Source organism: Chlorocebus sabaeus, chromosome 6 (genome assembly GCF_047675955.1).
Source record: "Chlorocebus sabaeus isolate Y175 chromosome 6, mChlSab1.0.hap1, whole genome shotgun sequence".
Taxonomy (NCBI): domain Eukaryota; kingdom Metazoa; phylum Chordata; class Mammalia; order Primates; family Cercopithecidae; genus Chlorocebus; species Chlorocebus sabaeus.
The window spans coordinates 12,615,166-12,634,639 of NC_132909.1; the positions used below are offsets into that span (position 1 = coordinate 12,615,166).

The 19,474-nt window shown below is 54.4% G+C and overlaps 2 protein-coding genes across 3 annotated transcripts in view; one reads left to right on the plus strand and one right to left on the minus strand.

The window, feature by feature from the left end:
- MARK4 (microtubule affinity regulating kinase 4) overlaps positions 1 to 6,682 on the minus strand; it is a 54,730-nt gene extending 48,048 nt beyond the window's left edge. For both annotated transcript variants that reach the window (XM_037991821.2, XM_037991822.2), the window contains exon 1: positions 6,377 to 6,682. In XM_037991821.2, the coding sequence (XP_037847749.2) occupies positions 6,377 to 6,427 (51 nt within the window). In that variant the 5' untranslated portion in view covers positions 6,428 to 6,682. The remainder of the gene's footprint in view (positions 1 to 6,376) is intronic.
- Positions 6,683 to 11,675: 4,993 nt separating this feature from the next.
- Positions 11,676 to 19,474, plus strand: part of EXOC3L2 (exocyst complex component 3 like 2) — a 33,055-nt gene continuing 25,256 nt past the window's right edge. Inside the window, exons 1-2 of the mRNA XM_007997184.3 lie at positions 11,676 to 11,816; positions 18,486 to 19,024. Coding sequence (XP_007995375.1) covers positions 18,502 to 19,024 — 523 coding nt within the window. The 5' untranslated portion in view covers positions 11,676 to 11,816; positions 18,486 to 18,501. The remainder of the gene's footprint in view (positions 11,817 to 18,485; positions 19,025 to 19,474) is intronic.

The window sequence follows — 19,474 nt, forward strand, 5'->3', positions numbered from 1 at the left end:
CCCAGCACTTTGGGAGGCCAAGGCAGGTGGATCACCTGAGGTCAGGATGTTTGAGACTAACCTGGCCAACATGCGGAAACCCCGTCTCTACTAAAAATACAAAACTTAGCCGGATATCGTGATGCACACCTGGAATCCCAGCTACTCAGGAGGCTGAGGCAGGAGAATCACTTGAACCAGGGAGGCGGAGGTTGCAGTGAGCTGAGATCGTGCCACTGCACTCGTCTGGGCGACAGAGTGGGACGCCAACTCAAAAAAAAAAAAAAAAAGAAAGAAAGAAAGAAAAAATGTGTTTACACCATACTGTACACTACTGAGTGTGCAAAAATAGCATTACAGCTATAAAAACAATGTACATACTTTAATTTTATAATACCTTATTGTTAAAAGATGCTAACAATCATCTGAACCTTCAGTGAATCACAATAAAAAAAATCATTGACGAGGTGGGAGGATCGCTTGAAGCCAGGGAGTTTGAGACCAGCCTCAGCAATGAAGTGATATGTCTAATCTCTAGAAAAACTAAAAAAAAAATAAAACTAGCTAGACATGGTGGCATGTGTCTACAGTCCTGGCTACTCAGGGGACTGAGATGGGAAGACTGCTGGAGCCCCCGGAGGTCGAGGCTGCAGTGAGCTATGATTACGGCACTGCACTCCAGCCTGGGCAACAGAGCAAGACCCTGTCTCTTTAAAAAAAAAAAAAAAAAAAAAAAAAAAGGCCAGGCGCGGTGGCTCAAGCCTGTAATCCCAGCACTTTGGGAGGTCAAGACGGGCGGATCAGGAGGTCAGGAGATCGAGACCATCCTGGCTAACACGGTGAAACCCCGTCTCTACTAAAAAAAAATACAAAAAACTAGCCGGGCGTGGTGGCGGGCGCCTGTAGTCCCAGCTACTCAGGAGGCTGAGGCAGGAGAATGGCGTGAACCCGGGAGGCGGAGCTTGCAGCGAGCTGAGATCTGGCCACTGCACTCCAGCCTGGGCGACACAGCAAGACTCCGTCTCAAAAAAAAAAGAAAAAAAAGAAAAAACATCGCTGATCACAGATCACCCTAACAGCTATTATAATAATAATGAAAAAGTTTGAAATATTGTGTGAATTACCAAAATGTGACAGCGACATGAATGGTGCACAGGCTATTGGAAAAATGGAGGCTACAGGCTTGCTCAACACAGGGTAGTCAGAAACCTTCAAATCGTAGAAAACAGTATCTGTGAAGTTTGATAAGGCAGTGCGAAAAAGCAGGATATGCCTGTCCTGGAGCCTCGATCGCCTCTACGATATTTTGCTCTAAATGAGACTGCCCTCAACCCCAGTCAACACTGACCTCAATCTGGACTCGAGGCTCCTCCTCCGCCACCACTGGTCCTGACATGCTATTTGACCCATCGACCGTCCCCTCTCCAGCCACCAAATTCTACTTCAAACCCAAATGGCAACATTTGATTCCCAGTGGAATGCTCCTAACATTTTATCCCAATCACTGTTGCCCCAGATTGGACTCCAAACATTGTAACCAAGTCTTTTTGTTTGTTTGTTTTTTTGGACGGAGTTTCACTCTTGTTGCCCAGGGTGGAGTGCAGTGGCGGGATTTGGCTCACTGCAACCTCCACCTCCTGGGTTCAAGCGATTCTCCTGCCTCACCTTCCCGAGTAGCTGGGACTACAGGCATGTGCCACCATGCCTGGCTAAGTTTGTATTTTTAGTAGGAACGGAGTTTCATCATGTTGGCCGGGTTGGTCTTGAACTCCTGACCTCAGGTGATCCACCCACCTCGGCCTCCCAAAGTGCTGGGATTACAGGCGTGAGACAACACCACCCCCCCGCCCCGCGCGGTATAACCAAGTCTTTCACTGGCCCTGAGACCTGGCTGAATCCCTGTTATCCTCCTTCCATGGGAAACATTGTTGCTTCTGCCACCCCCTGAAACATCCAGGGTATGAGCAGCCCCTGACTTGCTGTCTCCCATACCATGGCTTCTCTCCTCCTGATGTTCTGTTCCTTCTGTCCTGGCCCTCCCCGCCTCTCTCCCCCACAGGTCACCTGCCTGCTCCAAGCTGCCCTGGCCTGATTGGAAGCCCCAGGGACTGTGTCTCCCTTTCAGGGCTGGGACTCAGGGTGCCTGAGGCCCCCTGCCAAGGCAGTTCTGCCTGTGCCCTTCCAGCTGGGAGTGGGAAGCAGGAGGACAACAGGAGGGGAGGAAGAAAGTCCAGGAAGCTGATGGGCTGGTGTCCCAAGTCTCTGAGAAAGGCACTGCCGGGCCACTTGATAGCAACAACTAACATTTAATTAATGCTGGTCATTGATGCAATATGAGGCCATTACCACACTATCATCTCCACTTTACAGGTGGGGAAACTGAGGCCCGGACCCAAGATCTGAACCCAAAGAGTTTCCGCTAGTCTTTTTTTTTTTTTTTTGATGGGGCTTCACTCTTGTTGCCCAGGCTGGAGTGCAGTGGCATGATCTCAACTCACTGCAACCTCCACCTCCCAGGTTCAAGCAATTCTCCTGCCTCAGCCTCCTGAGTAGTTGGGATTACAGGTGCCCGCCACCATGCCCGGCTAATTTTTGTATTTTTAGTAAAGACGGGGTTTCACCATGTTGGCCAGGCTGGTCTTGAACTCCTGACCTCAAGTGATCCGTCTGCCTCAGCCTCCCAAAGTGCTGGGGTTACAGGGGTAAGCCACCATGCCCAGTAGTTTCCACCAGTCTTGATGCTCTTCTGTTACAACACCACACCGCCTCTCACACCTGAACCTTTTTTTTTTTTTGAGACAGGGTCTTGCTCCGTTGCCCAGGCTGAAGTGCAGTGATGCAATCAAGGCTCACTGCAGCCTCAACTGCCTGGGTTCAAGCAGATCCTCCCACCTCAGGCTCCCGAGTAACTGAGACCACAGGAGTGCCCCACGACATACAGCAAACTTTTAAATTTTTTTGTAGAGATGGAGTCTTGCTATGTTGCCCGGGCTAGTCTTCAGCTCCCAGGCTCAAGCCATCCTCCTGCCTGGGTCTCCCAAAGTGCTGGGATTATAGGTGTGAGCTACCACGCTGGGTCATGAACCATTTCTACAAAGCAGCTCACGCTATGGACCAAGTCCTGTGTAAACAGGCAACTCGCCTACACTTGATTCCTGCAGTAGCCCAGTGAGTGACTCCATGTTCCAGCAGAGAAACTGAGCCTTGGAGAGGGAAGATGCTATGTGAAGGTCACACAGTCCATTCACAGGGGCAGAAAGACAATCTCCCCACGGCTGGGCAGTTCCAACCACCACGGCCGGGGCTCTAACCATGCGTCTGCCACTGCCTGCCGTGCCCTCACCCTGGCCTCCAATGTGGGTCCAATTATGATCTGCAGTCTCCAGATAGGGACCCCCAGGCTCAGGCAGGGGGAGTCCCTCCCCCAAGGTCACAGGGCAGATGGAGCAGAGTGCTGGGATGCGAACCCCAGCCTGCTGATTCCTCCTGAGTGCTGGGCCAGGCTTCCCCACTGCCCCAGGCTTCCTCCCAGCAGAGTCCAGGGAGGCAGGTGGAGATCCTGGAGATAAGGCCTCTGATCCCCACCGAGATAAGGACCTGGAGAAGAACCCCCGTCAGGTGGCACCACAGCAGCCAGCTGGAGGTGGGATGGCACCACGTTGAAGGCAGCATGGCTGAGGGACCCCTGCAAGGGGCAGCTGGGGCAGTGGGTGACAAAGCCCCTGAGGGCCGGGGGTGGGAGCTAAAATTGGCCTGCACCACCAGCTGGCCTGGCTCCCTCTCGCCCGGCTGGCGCCCCAACACCCGGGCCTGTTGCTAGGGAACCTGGGGAGGTTGGCCCCCTGATGGGGGGCCCTGGAACTTGGGGTGGGGGGAGCATGACCCTATGTGGCTGTAGCCATGGTAACCAGGTAACAGGAGAGGGGGCTGCAACCTCCCATTCCAGAGGCAGGCAGGTGACTCCCCATCAGGACTGACAGGCAGGTCTTAGTGACAAGAGTTGGAGGAGAGAAAAGGGGATTAGCCATCCTCAAATCCGCACCATGCACACATCTTAACAACCCAGGGAACAGCAAGTCGTCATCAGGCGTTCCACTTAACAGACAAGGAAACCAAGGCTCAGAGAGGTGAGGTTACTTGCCCGAGGTCACACAGCTAGGGAGGGCCACAAACAGGATATGAACCCAAGTTTATCTGAACAATTAAACTAGTACTAATAACCACAACAGCCACGACACATGCCAGGCCCTGTGCACCTTAGTCACATCACGTCATTGGCTCCTGCAAACATCCCTAACAGCGGAGGGCCATCAGCAACCCGATTTAGAGATAAGGAAACTGAGGCTGCAAGCTGGGAGTGAATCTGCAGCCTCACTCAACAACTAATAACAGCCCTGAGCTGAGAATCCACGGGCCGTCTGACTCATACCCACAGCCACAATAGCAGCTGGCATTTGTGGAGTGCTTCCTAGGTGCCAGGCTTCGCCTGAATCAAGTAAGCCAAGGAGGCACTCAAGCGGTCACCCCTATTTTCCAGGGCAGGAAACTGAGGCTCAGAAAGGGAGAACTGGTTTTCTGAGGACACAAGGCAAACCAGCTGGCCATGCCAGCATTGGAACCCAGGACTGTGGAGCCCCCGGCACCTCACTGTAGATTGTAGTGACCAAGGAACAGTGGTGGTGGGCATTTCATTAGACTCCAAATTGGAGTTCTGGCCCATAGTGATGATGGGGGTGGTCTCTGTGAGGGAGGGATCTGCAAGATGAGGAAGGGACAGATACAAATCTCTGATGGTGTGTGTGCACGGGGGGCGGCAGGGGGGCGGTCTGTCAGAGGTGAGGGAAACAGGAGTAAGGGGAACAGGGACCTGCCAGAAAGATTTGGAGAAAGACACAAAGATCCCAGCTGGGGAGCCGTCTAGGATTGGGTGGTGGGCAGGTCTTTGGGAGTGATCAGAGACACAGGAGATGGGGAGGGGCCTCCCTGGGACTCTCTGGGAAACAGTGTAGAGGCAGGGAGCGCCTGGGAATGGTGGAAAGTGACAAAGCCATTGGGGCAGTGGAAGTCAGAGGCTAGGAATCCCTGGGTCTTGGGAAGCTCCTAGGAATCAGAGAAGGGGGTTTCTAGGAGCAGTCCTTGAAACTAGAGAAGTGTCTGGGGGACCTGGAAGTATGGGGTAGGGGTTTCTTGGGTGAGGAGCAGCACAGACGAATAAAGGCTGAGCCCTGGGGGAGGTCAAGGGGTCTAGAAATTTGGGGAGAAGGCTTCCAACAGATTGACCCCAAGGGAAAAGGGCTTGAAGCCAGGGCAAGATGAGGGGCTTGAAGCCAGGGCAAGATGAGAGGCTTCAGGTCCAGGAGTTTTCTGGAAGAAGGATCTGGGGCCAGGCCCTGTAGCTGAGGAAGGCCTCTGAAGCTGAGGAGGGGGCTTCCTTGGGAAGCCAGACCCCCAGCAAGAAAGGGGGAGGCCCTGGGGCATGAGAAAGGACGGTGGTTTGTGGGGAAGGGGCCTGAGTTTGGCCTAGCACGGGTCGAGAGGTTGGGGGTTGGGGAAGGGGCTTGCCTGAAGCTGAGAAGTTGATAGAGGGCGGATGAGGCCTGGAGTCAGACTGGTCCAGGGCCTAGAAATACGAGCCTGGGTGAGGTGGGGGCCTGGAAGTTGGAGGCCAAGGCTGCCTGGGAGAGGAAGAGACCAGAAAGGGTCCAGGTGGCTTCTGGGGGCCCCGGAGTGCTGGGATCTAGGGACAGGGCTGCTTGGAAGATGGGGACCAGGCCTGGGACAGGAGAGACCTTGAAGGCGGCAGAAAAGGGCCGGGGCCCAGGAGAGGTGGAAACCAGCTTCCTGCCAGGGGCTGCCCACAGGCGCCCCGGGTGCGTCCTGGAGGGGCAGAGGACTGGGAATGAGAGGAGGGGGGCTCCTGGAGAGCCGGCACCCAGCCCCAGATAGGGAAGGCCGGAGCCAGAGGCAGGACTGGGCCAGGCCCTGCTGGGAGAGCCAGGGCCGGGCCTTGGGGGGTCAGGGGCCCTGCAAATCCGGGAGGGGGCGAGGTGTCGGACGCGGACAGCCTGGAGGGGAAAGGGCTTAGCACGCGCGAGGGAAGGGAGGGGCTCCTGGAAGCAGGGGAGGGGGCTTCCTGGAGGGAACAGATCCGAGCGGAAGCGGTCTGCTCGGGGACAAGAGAGGGGTCCCGAGAGAGGGGCGCCCCCAGGGGTCGGGCTGGGCTGGAAAAGGTGGGGAGGGCCGAGAGGCCTGGAAGTCCGGGAGGGGTCGAGAGGTGACGAGCTGGGTCGAGCCCAGGAAACGAGGGTAGGGGCTCGCGGGGCGAGGGGCACAGCGGGGCGAAGGGTTTGGCGGCTGGACCCAGCCAGGGCTCCCCAAGGGGCCGGGCCCCACTCACCGTGTCCGAGTTCCGATCGTTGCCCGGGGCCAGCACGGTCCGCGAAGACATCTTCTCCGGGTCCCGGGGGGCAGGGGCGGCCGGGTGGGGGGGGGCGGGGGTCCCAGGGTCCCCTCTCTTCCCCTCCCCCCCCTGCCGGCCTGGGGACGCGAGCTCAAAAGCTGGGCGCCGAGAACGCCCGGGTCCGCGCCGCGGGAGAGAGGACAGGGCGGGGGAGGGGAAGGGACCCCGAGGGTCCTAGTGGCCCCGTGCAGCGGGGACCCCGGGCGCCATGGGGGCGGCGGGCAGGCGGGCGGGCGGGGGCCGCGGAGGGGGCGCGGAGCCGGCCCAGGCGGCGGCGGAGGGTGGCGGTGGAGGGGCTGGGGAGGGAGGAAGGGACGTCAGGGGGAGGGGCGGGCAGGGCGGGGCACCGGGACCCCGCCCCCCGCCGCCGGCCCTTAAAGGCGCAGGCCCGGGCTGGTTCGGGGCGCCGGGGGCGGAGGCGGGTCTGGGGGCGGAGGCGGGTCTGGGCGCGCCGGCGGGGAGCGTGTTCTCGCCCCGAAGAAGAGGCGCACTGGAGAGGAGAGAAGGGGAGAGAGAGACCGGGGCAGAGCGCCAGAGACGCAGAGAGAGAGATCGAGAGGCGTAGAGATAAAGAGACACAAAGAGAGAGAGACGAGTTACAAAAGGGTGGAGAGAGAGGCGCAAGGAGATGAACGGAGAGCCAGAGGACAGAGAGGGAGAGACACAGGGACACGGAGACAGAGAGACCCAGAGACGCAGAGGGACAAAGACTAAGAGAGACCCCCCCACACACACACAGGGAGAGACAAAGAGATACAAAGACGCAGAGATCTGTGAAGAGATGGCGATAAAGGGACTGAGCCAGAGAAGCCCCCAGAGGCGCTGCCCACATTGTCCCTCCCCCCCGCCCCGGTCCATTCTTTCCCCAGTTGGCGGGGGGCGGGGGAAGCTCTTCCCTCGGAGGCCTAAGGGTGGGGTGGGTCAAGGGGATGGTGTGCAGGGCTTGGCCAATGCTGAGGGCTCAGCGACCTCCCTAGTCAGGCCGCCTCCACCAACCCACAAAGCTCCAGACCCCCAGGTTGGGGCTGCAGTATCCTCTCCTCTGCACCCCAGCTGGGGACCATCTCTGTCCACCTGTATGACCCAGGGCAAGTACTTGCCCTTTCTGGGCATCACTTTCCCAGTTTGTAAAGTGAGAGGAAGAATCCGTGTGTTGCTCACTGGCAGGTGCGAAGGAACCCTGTGCAGGTATTCGCCTGCAGGGCACGGCCACTCCCCATGCGGGCAGACTGAGACCAGAGAGGACAAAGGCCTCTCGGAAGCCACACAGCGCTGTGGGGACCATCCACAAGAAAGACGGGCATTACATAGTCTTGGCCTGGGAGTCACACGGTTTTGGGAAGGGGTCTGTGCCCTGCCTTCGTCTATCTGAGGGCCACTTTCCTGACCCTCAGTTTCCCCTTCTAAAACAGCAGTGTGCTGGATCTGGCTGGAGCAAGCTGATTGTTATGTCTCAGGAATTTTGGAACTGGTTGTTAAACACAGCCATTATTAAAAATTAAATTATGCAAACATACAATTAAATTATATTAAAAGTCCAGGTAATACATACTCATCAGGTCCTAATTATCTTACTACATTTGCCATTATCTGTGATCTTGAGATTACTTACGTCTATTGTAGCTGCACAGTAAAAGTACTATATAATGGGGGGCAAAAATGCCTTGTGATGTCACCTTGGTAGCTTGAAATTAGCCATGGTGGGAGTATTTACACCATGGAAATTGGCAAATGCTACAAATTAAGGCTCCCCACCCCCACCTGCAGAGAGCTGGGGGTGTTTTGTTTTGCTTTGCTATGTTTTGTTTTTGAGACAGGGTCTCACTGCATCACCCAGGCTAGAGTGCAGTGGTGCGATTATGGCTCACTGCAGCCTGGACATCCGGGGCTCAAGCAATCCTCCCAGCTCAGCCCCACCGAGTCGCTGGGACTACAGGTGTGCATCATCATCACGCCCGGCTAACTTTTTGTAGCCATATTGCCCAGGCTGATCCCCAACTCTCAGGCTCAAGCAATCCTCCCGCTTCCGTCTGAGTGCTGAGATTACCCTGCACTCCGCCAAAAGCTGGTTGTGAAACAGTCAGCAGCACAGCACTGCTTCATACAATGAACAACACAGACTCATGGCAGCTGCGCTTGTGCCAGGCTCTGAGCACTTTCTCCTTTCTGCCACCCCAGGAGGTAGGGAGCATCTTTATCAATCCCATTTACAGATGAGGAAGCAGAGACCCAAGGAAGGGAGAAATGTCGCACGTTGAAGGTCACACAGCAAATTAGTGGCAGGGCTACGATTTGAATCCAAGTGCTCCCAAGTTCCCAAACTTGGACCCTCTCTCAACCACTGTGGTTTCCTGTCTCCAAATAAAAATAGTAGCAGCCTGAGGTTGCTGCTATTATTATTTGGAAATTTGTTTATATTTATTTGTTATTTTAATTTGTTACTACTAACAAATCAATGAGAATCTGTGAGTAAAGTGCTTCACAGGGGGCCAGATTCAAAATTCGTATGTGGGAACATTATTATTACTATTTGGCAAATATGGCCCGAGGAGTCTCAGGGACAGTGGCAGAAAGGGAGGAGTTCCAGGGTAGTGTTCTAGAAGTACTGTGATCCCAGGGACGCTGCAGGGTGAAAGTGGGGGTCTTGGGGGTGGGCTAGAGGGGCTGAGCGCCGCCAACCCCTTCCCTGCATTGGAGCTGAGAGCTGCAGTTCTACCATGTACCACACGGGGGCAGCCGATCACCTCCCTACACGCGCCCCACACACACCAGGGTCCACCCCTGCCCTCCCTTTCCCAACAGCGTCCCCACCCGATTTCCCAGATGCTCAGGGACTGAGGCTTACAGAGAGGGAGGCTGCAAAGTGGATGAACCTTGAAAACAGCATGTTTAGTGAAAGAAGTCAGACGCAAAAGATCACTTATTGTATGCTTCCATTCATATGAAATATTCAGAGTTGGCAAATCCATAGACAGAAAGTAGATTAATGGTTGCCAGGGGTTGCCAGAGGGGGAATGAGAAGTGACCGCTGATGGCTACCAGGTTTCTTTTTGGGGTGATGAGAATGTTCTGGAATTAGATAGTGGTGATGCTTCCTGCAGCCTTGTGAATATACTAAAACCTACCGGACTCTGTTTGAAAAGGGCGAATCTTAGGTATGTGAATTGTATTTCAATAAAATAAACAAATTTTTTTTTTTGAGATGGAGTCTCGTTCAGTTGCCCAGACTGGGGTGCAGTGGTGCGTGTTAGCCAGGATGGTCTCGATCTCCTGACCTCATGATCCGCCTGCCTCGGCCTCCCAAAGTGCTGGGATTTTTAGTAGAGGTGGGGTTTCATCAGGTTGACCAGGCTGGTCTCAAACTTCTGACCTCAAGTGATCCAGCCGCCTTGGCCTCCCAAAGTGCTGGGATTATAGGCATGAGCCACTGCAACCAGCCTAGTTTTATTTATTGAAAAAAAAAAAAAAAGTTTTGTTTTTTTTTTAATTTTTGAGACAGTCTCTCTCTGTCACCCAGGCTAGAGCACAGTGGTGAGATCATGGCTCACTGCAGCCTCCACCTCCCGGGATCAAATGATCCTCCCACTTCAGCTCCCTTAGTAGCTAGGACTACAGCGTGCCACCACGCCTGGCTAATTAAAAAAAAAAAAATTTTTGGCCGGGCGCGGTGGCTCACGCCTGTAATCCCAGCACTTTGGGAGGCCGAGGCGGGCGGATCACAAGGTCAGGAGATCGAGACCATGGTGAAACCCCGTCTCTACTAAAAAATAGAAAAAAATTAGCCGGGCGCAGTGGCGGGCGCCTGTAGTCCCAGCTACTCGGGAGGCTGAGGTAGGAGAATGGCGTGAACCTGGGAGGCGGAGCTTGCAGTGAGCCGAGATCTGGCCACTGCACTCCAGCCTGGGCGACAGAGCGAGACTCCATCTCAAAAAAAAAAAAAAAAAAAAAAAAAAAAATTTTTGTAGAGATGGGATCTTGCTATGTTACCAGGCTGGTCTTGATCTCCTGGGCTCAAGCAATCCCCCTGCCTTGGCCTCCCAAAGTGCTGGGATTACAGGCATGACCCACCACACATGGCCCTAGTCTTTTAAAGTAACCCTGACTCTCATACCCAGCTCCACCCAGCACTAGCTCCAGCCCCAGCCCTCACTTCACTTGGCATCTCCAACTCTAGCCGGAAGTCCATCTCCAAACCCACCTCCAACCCTCAGCTTCAGTCTGTCCCCACCGATGCATTCATTTAAATTTCATTTAAATCTTGACTGCTGAGGGCCAGGCACGCAGCTAGGCTTATAAAGATGAACAGGATCAACAAAGTGAGCTTTGCTGAGTTTATCTGCAAGGAATCCAGCTGCATCTGATAATTTCAGATTGTAGAAGGTGCAATAAAGAAATCGACAGACTGGGCACGGTGGCTCACGCCTCTAATCCCAGCACTTTGGGAAGCCGAGGCAGGAAGATGGCTTGAGGCCAGGAGTTTGAGACCAGCCTGGAGAACCCTGGAGAACCCTGTCTCTACAAAAAATACAAAAATTAGCTGGGCATGGTGGCGCATGCCTGTAGTCCCAGCTACTCAGGAGGCTGAGGTGGGAGGATTGTCTGAGTCTGAGAGATCCAGGCTGCAGTAAGCTATCATTACGCCACTGCACTCTAGCCTGGGCGACAGAGCGAGACTCTGTCTCAGGGGGAAAAAAAAAAAAAAAAGCAAAATAAATGGACAAAGCAGAGTGACGCCTCTGTGAGACGGGACCGTGGAGAACAGAGGAAGAGACCATGGGGCTGGAACTGGGTTGATGCAAAGGAGGGCCCCATGTACAGACCTGGGTGCAAGAGCTTCTAGACAAAGAGAACCACAGTTCCAAAGCCATGCCCAGTGCCCTCCTCCATAGGTCCCCCTCCCCAGCCCCTGGGCCCAGCAAAACTTCCCTCCTGGTCTTCAGCCTGTGGCAGGGAACTGTGGAGAGATGCTTGCCTGCCCCCAAGTTCTCATTCCAAGTCCTCGGGGCTTGCCCATGCTGGAGAACAGCTCTGGGCTGGCGTCCAGCTTGGGGTGTCTCCCTGGGGCGCCCAGGATGGTGTTGTCACCTTGGGAGGCGTGAAGAGCATGCAGGCGTGGGCGGATTCCGGCCTGGAGCGGGGGTGAGGGTGGGGGCCCGGCTGTGGGCCTCGGCCTTCCCAGCCCAACCGCAGCCTGGCCTAAAAGGGCAGACAGATAATGAGTCCTTCCCGCCCCTGGCCCAGAGAGGGAGGGGTTTCCTGACAGGAAATTGTCCTCCTCCGAGCACCCCCCCAACTCAGATCCAAGCTCTCAGCAGTCCTGGCTGAAGTAGCCTGGGGACAGGACAGCAGCGGGAACAGGACGGGCAGGAGGACAGAGGTGAGTGTGCTGGGGACAGGGGGAAGGGGTCCCACCTCCCACTGGGAGCCCTTCTGGGAAAAGAGTTGCCCGGAGTTGCACTGGACCAGAGCTGATGAGAACCTGTGCCTTGAACCCAGCAGGGGCCGGGGGAAAGAGAGAATCTGGGGCCTGACCCCAGGGGGGTGCTGGCGAGAAGGCAGAAAGGAGATGAGAATAACAGGAGGGTGCAGGGGAGAATTTGAGGACTCGAAGGGTCCAGAGAGGGTGCAAGGGAGCGCTGGAAACCTTGGTCACCAAGGGAGAAGAGAGATGAGACGACATTGGGTCGAACGTCCTGCGAGTCTGGGTGGGAACACTGAGGCCAGGAAGGATCGCGTGTTTGTTCTGTCCCAAGAGATGGGGTCTCGGAGATGGGAGACAGGGACCAGGTGGGGATTGACATCAAGCAGGAGAGACCGAGATCAGGTTGGGATTGGAGATGAGGATGAGCTTGCAATGGGCTGGGCTGATGACAGGATTGTGTTTGGGGTCAAGGACTGGTTTGGGGTTGCACTGGTTGGGGTTGGGCTTGGGGACACGCCATGCAGAAAGACTGTTCTCTAATGTAGACGCTGAGCGTTAGAGGTGATGGATTCTGCAAACCGAGGTCAGGGCCGCTGCAGAAGGTTAGGAACTCCAGGGAAAAGGCTGGCAGTGAGGAAGAGGAGGAGGGGCTCAAAGAGGGAAGCTCTGGTGGCCAAGACATCCTGCGGGCCTGAGAGGCTGGGGGCTTGAGGGATGCCTCGGAAGTGAGTCAGGGGCTGGGCACTGGGAGGCAGACAGAGGGTTGGAGGGGGCAGGATGTCAGCACCAGTTTGCAGAGGCGGGTGTTGGAGCCAGGAAGGGGAAAGACGTCGGAGCCAGTTTTGGGAAAAGGTTGCAGCCAGGTTTGGGGATGCTGGATCCAGATTGGAGGCGATATTGAAGCCAGGTGGGGGAAAGTCAGACGTCGTCTGGGCAAGGTTGACTTCAATTGGAGGGAAATTCAAGCCTGAAATTTTGAGAGGAAGATGGAGACAGCTATGGGGTGGAGGGGGGATGATGGAGCCATTTTGGGATGAGGCACGCGGATGCCAGTTCAGAGGATGAAAGAGAAATCAAGGATGGCTGTGGTGGCTCATGACTGTAATCCCAGCACTTTGGGAGGCTGAGGCAGGTGGATCGCTTGAACTCAGGAGTTGGAGACCGGCCTAGGCAACAGGACGAAACCTCATCTCTACTAAAAGTACAAAAATTAGCCAGGTGTGGTGACTCACACTTGTAGTCCCAGCTACTCGGGAGGTTGAGGTGGGAGGATTGCTTGAGCCTGGGAAGCAGAGGTTGCAGTGAGCCGAGACCACGCCACTGCCCTCCAACCTGGGCGACAGCGTGAGACTGTCTAAAATATAAAAGAGAAGGAGAGAGTGCAGTGGCTCACGCCTGTAATCCCAGCACTTCGGGAGGCTGAAGTGGGTGGATCACAAGGTCAGGAGTCTGAGACCAGCCTGGCTAATATGGTGAAACCTTGTCTCTACTAAAAATACAAAAATTAGCTAGGCGTGGTGGTGGGCACCTGTAATCCCAGCTACTTGGGAGCCTGAGGCAGGAGAAATCGCTTGAACCCAAGAGGTGGAGGTTGCAGTGAGCTGAAATCGCCCCATTGCACTCCAGCCTGGGTGACAGAGTGAGACTCCATCTCAAAAAAAAGAATAAAATAAAAGAGAAATGAGTGTGCAAATAATGTGTGTGCATGGGGGTATCTATTGCACACAGCCATGGGGGCTCCAGGCAAGGGGTTGTCATGGTGACTGCCTCCTGGGGGGTGGGGGCCCATGGAGACTGGAAGGAGGTCCGAGAGCATTTCTAGGAACCAGAGGGTTGAGAAGCAGCAGCTCAGAGGTTGAAATGGGGGAAGAAAGAAGGGGCCTCTCCATCATGGAAAGGGGTGCTCTTACCCACAGCCTAGGCAACCCAGGCCTTTTGCACACCACCCTCTTTCCAGGCCTCCTGTCCACCCCCACACATCTGCATAATCCTGACCGTGTCCCGACCTGCTCAGAACCCTGTCCTGGTGACAAACAAACTACAGGTCCAGCAATAGGAGAACGAGTGAACATCTGACCCTTTATGCAATTCATACAGTGGAATATTACGTAGCACTTAAGTGAACTGGAGCTGTATAGCTAGACATGGATAAATCTCACAAGTTCATAATGTGGGCAAAAAAATAAATTTTAAAGCAAGTTGCAAGACACAAATAGTATGATACCATTTATAGAGAGTCTGAAACTGTGTAAAACAGTATATTATTTCTGGATACAAGTCTATGGAGCATGGGATAAAAATCTACTTGGATGGATAGACAGTACATTCATTCTGGATGCTGGATTCCTTAAGAGAAGACTAGAGCGAGTGGGACCAGGAGAGGTGGCAGGAGGAGGCTGCACGCATTTGTAATTCATTCTTTTTTTTTTTTTTTCCTTGAGATGGAGTTTCGCTCTGTTGCCCAGGCTGGAGTGCAGTGGCATAGTTTGGGCTCATTGCAGCCTCTGCCTCCCAGGTTCAAGCAATTCTCCTGCCTCAGCCTCCCAAGTAACTGGGACTACAGGCACCTGCCACCACACCCAGCTAATTTTTGTGTTTTTAGTAGAGACAGGGTTTCATCATGTTGACCAGGCTTGCCTCGAACTCCTAACCTCAGGTGATCCACCCGCCTCGGCCTCCCAAAGTACTAGGATTACAGGCGTGAGCCACCGCACCTGGCTTATTCTTTAAAACAAAAATCAGGCCAGTTTGCAGTGGCTCACACCTATAATTTCAGCACGTTGGGAGGCCAAGGAAGGAGGATTGTTTGAGACCAGGAGCAGGAGTTCCAGACCAGCATGCACAATATAGCAAGACCTCATCTATAACAAAAAATTAAAAAATAAAATTAGCAGGGTGTCCCCGCTGCTTGGGAGGCTGAGGTGGGAGGATCGCTTGAGCCCAGGAGTTCGAGGCTGCAGTGAGCCATGATCACGCCGTGGCACTCCAGCCTGGGCAACAGAGTGAGACCCTGTCTCTAAAGACAAAAGCAACAACAAAAACCTGAACCAAGAGAACAAATGATCGTGTGAGCTGTGGCTAGGATTGTAGACCCAGAGGTGTTTATTAAGCTTGTCTTCTGTAATTTTCTGAATGTTTGAACTATTTCATCGTTTTAAAAAGCACTCATCTGTGGCTCTGCAGGGCTCTTGGAAGAAAGTCTGTCCCTTATCAAGGAATTTAAAGCCTTGTATGGCCTGCTCCCTAGTGACCTCTTCCAGCTTGACTCACCCTCCTCCTCTCCACCCAAGGAATGAACTGTCTTGCCTCTTTCCTTCCTTCATTTCCTGTTTAGCACCCATTCCCTGAGTGTCTGCCCTGTGCTGGGAGCTGGGGACACAGTGGTGACTGAGACAGCCCCAGCCCTGTCCTCCTGGGGTTTGCAGTCCAGTGAGGGACACAGATCTGTCCCCAGACAGGGATGACCCAGAGCAGGCAGGGTTGAGGTGTGGGAACCCAGGGGCTGTGGGAGCCTAGGGGTCAGGGAGGGCTTCCTGGAGGAGGGGGCATGGGGCTGAGTCCTGAAGTGTGAGTCCTGAAGTCCTGACTGGAGCATGGAGAAGAGGTGTCTACGTAGAAGCACCAGCAGATGATGAAACCTGGAGGGTCCCGGGGTAAGGAGGAGGCTACGGGACAGCGCTAGTGAGGTATGCAGCTGCCAGAGCATGAAGACTGTGGTGACAGGCCTCAGCTTTGTCCCAAAGTCACTAGGGAGCCATGGAAGGCTTAAGAGATGGAGAAGAGCAGGTCTGTGCTTTTTCAAGGTCCTGAAAGGTGCACTGGAGGTGCTAAGACTAGAGGCTGGGGACCAGGGAGGAGGCCAGGGCAGGGAAGTGGGTAAGGGTTCCACTTGGGGTAGGGGCTATGGGAAGGGAGTGAAAGGAGGGAGTGGAGACTGAAGAGAGGCTTAAGAGATGGAATGGGCAGGACTCAGGAAGCTGTGAAGGCAGGGACTGGGGCTGCCCTGGCCACCACTCTGTCCCTAACACCTGCACAGGGCTGGGCCCATGGCAAATACCTAGTACATTTTTTTGTTTTGTTGTTTTGTTTTTTGAGACTTAAGTTTTGCTCTATCTCCCAGGCTGGAATGCGGTGGCGTGATCTCAGCTCACCACAACCTCCACCTCCTGGGTTCAAGCAATTCTCCTGCCTCAGCCTCCTGACTAGCTGGGATTACAGGCACCTGCCACCACGCCTGGCTTTTTTTTTTTTTTTTTTTTGTATCTTTAATAGAGACAGGGTTTCACCATGTTGGCCAAGCTGGTCTCGAACTCCTGACCTCAGGTGATCCGCCCACCTCCGCCTCCCAAAGTGCTGGGATTACAGGCACGGGAGCCACCACACCTGCCCTCCAGCCATTTTAAAAGCATACAATTAAGTGGCATTTAATGCATTCGCAATGTTGTGCAGCCATCCCCTTTATCTAGTTCCAGAGTGTCTTCCTTTCCCCAAAAGGAAACCCTGCATCCATTAGCAGTCACTTCCCATTCCCCGATTCTCTCCAGTCCTATAGGTAATTGTCAGTCTCCTTTCTGTCTCCAAGGATTTGCCTAGAGACCTGTGAGGTGACTCACACCTGTAATCCCAGCACTTTGGGAGGCAGAGGCGGGCAGATCCCTTGAGGCCAGGAGTTTGAGACCAGCCTGGGCAACATAGCAAGACCCTGTCTCAATAAATAAATAAATAAATAAAGTTGGGCATGGTGGTGCACACCTGTAGTCCCAGCTGCTGAGGAGGCTGAGGTACGAGGATCGTTTGAGCCCAGGAGTTTCAGGCTGCAGTGAGCTATGATGGGGCCATTGTACTCCAGCCCTGGGTGTCAGGGTGAGACCCAGTCTCAAAAAAAAAAAATTTAGGCTTTGCCTATTCTAGACATTTCCCAATAAGTTTTTGCGGAAGACATGAATGAGGGAGAGATGACAAGGGTACTAATCAAATGGGAGAGATGAAGGGGATGAGGGGGTGTAGGCAGGTGCTCAGGAGTCTGTCCTGGATGTCTGGATGGATGGTGGCGCCTGGGTCCCCATTATACCATCTCTGTCCTTGGCTGACTGTGTCATCTTGGGAGAGAGCCTTCCCCTCTCTGAGCCTGTTTCTCCACGGAGTAGGAGGATCAAGATGATCAACTTAAGACAGAGAATATTCCAGGCCAGGAGCGGTGGCTCACGCTTGTAATCCCTGCACTTTGGGAGGCTAAAGTAGGTGGATCACCTGATGTCAGGAGTTCAAGACCAGTCTGGTCAACATGGTGAAACCACGTATCTACTAAAAATATAAAACTTAGCCTAGTATGGTGGCACGCGCCTATAGTCCCAGCTACTCAGGCTGAGGCAGGAGAATTGTTTGAACCTGGGAGGCAGAGGTTGCAGTGAGCCGAGATTGTGCCACTGCACTCCAGCCTGGGTGACAAAGTGAGTGAGTGAGACTCCATCTCAAAAAAAAGGGAGAATATTCCAGACGTGAACATTGCTCCTTAGTGACAGGGCAGGAGTAGGGTAAGGAAAGGTTCTAATGTGGATATGCAGGGAGAGCACCCAGGCGCTGGAATCAGACGGTCTGAGTGCAAATCCTGACTTTGTTCTTGAATCATCGTGGGGCCTTAGACAGGTGACTTTGCCCTTCTGAGCCTCCATTTCCTCATCAAAATGAAGATAATGAAAATCCCCACCATGGCCGGGCATGGTGGTTCATGTCTGTAATCCCAGGACTTTGGGAGGCTGAGGCAGGTGGATCACCTGAGTCCAGGAGTTTGAGACCAGCCTAGGCAACATGGCAAGATCTCCATCTCTACTAAAAAATATGAAAAATTAGCCAGACGTACTGTCATGCGCCTGTAATCCCAGCTCCTCAGGAGGCTGAGGTGGGAGGATTACTTAAGCCCAGGAAGTGGAGGCTGCAGTGAGCTGCACTCCAGCCTAGGAGACAGAGTAAGACTCTGTCTCAAGAAATAAAAACAACAAAAAAAGTCCCCACCTTGGGCTCCTGTAGTCCCAGCTACTTGGGAGGCTGAGGCAGGGGAATGGCGTGAACCCGGGAGGCGGAGCTTGCAGTGAGCCAAGATCGTGCCACTGCACTCCAGCCTGGGTGATAGAACGAGACTCCATCTCAAAAAAAAAAAAAAAAAAGCCGGGCGCGGTGGCTCAAGCCTGTAATCCCAGCACTTTGGGAGGCCGAGACGGGTGGATCACAAGGTCAGGAGATCGAGACCATCCTGGCTAACACGGTGAAACCCCATCTCCACTAAAAAATACAAAAAACTAGCCGGGCGAGGTGGCAGCGCCTGTAGTCCCAGCTGCTGGGGAGGCTGAGGCAGGAGAATGGCATGAACCCGGGAGGCGGAGCTTGCAGTGAGCCGAGATCCGGCCACTGCACTCCATCCTGGGCGACAGAGCGAGACTCCGTCTCAAAAAAAAAAAAAAAAAAAAAAAAAAAGGTCCCCACCTTATAGGCTTGTGCAGATCCAGGGGTTATTAAGTGCTCAGGCAAGTGTCTGGTACACTCACCCCAAAGTGCTCAGTACACAGAGGCACTGTCATCCACACCACCATTGTCATCAGCATCGTCCATGGTCATTTTTTTCCCCAGGTCCTCACCTGTCAAAATGCCTATCCTGAAGAATCTGGGAGTATCAGACCCTAAGGTGCCCCGGGCGGGGACCCTGCCCCTGAGGTCCTCTCGGAACCCCTTTGAAGAAGTTTCAGGGCTGGAGGAAGAAGAGGCCGGGGAGCTGGGGTCCCTCCCCAATGGAACATCTTGTCGCCGCCGCGCCACCCTGGAGAAGCTTGCAGGCCTGGCCCCCTTCCGTCTGGGCTGGGCCCCAGGCCGGCGGGCAGGCAGCCCCGGGGATGGGCAGTCCCGGTCTTTCTTGGGCCGTGTGCTGGTACCAGGGATACGCAGGAGCTCAGCAGATTTTGGCCTCCTGGCCCGGCTGCATGGGACCCGAGCCCATGGCGATGAGGAGGCAGCAGGGGAGGCCGCCCGGAGACTGGCCTTCCTGAGACTCGGGCGTGGATCCAAGCCCCAGCGTGCGTCCCTGGCTGAGAGAGTGGTGCCTGCAGGTGAGGCAGCTCCAGAGCCCCCACCCAAGGTCCCAGAGCCCCCAAAGATGAAGGAGCCGTTGTCAGGTGAGTCCAGAGTCCTGACCCAGTCCTGGGAGAATTCCAGTGCCCATGTCCATCCCCAGCCCTGGTGGTCCCAGGCTTCATACTTCAGCCCATCCCAGCTGCCACCTGTGACCCCGACCTGCAGTTCACATGTCTAACTCACATCTCCTGCCTCCATGCCACCTCCAGCCCGTTACCACTGCAGTCCTAACTCCTGTCATCAACCTTCCTCTTCAGAGCCACCTGTTAATATACACCCACCCTCAATCTTTGCCTCCTCCACCTGCCGTCTTCAGTCCTACTCCCACGTCTAAAGCCAAGTGAATACCTGATTTTGGTCCCATCTCTCCCCCTTCCCTTTCTATCCCCAATTTCTTTGATTTCTTTATTTTATTTTATTTATTATTATTATTTTTTGAGATGGAGTCTTGCTCTGCCGCCCAGGCTGGAGTGCAGTGGTGCAACCTTGGC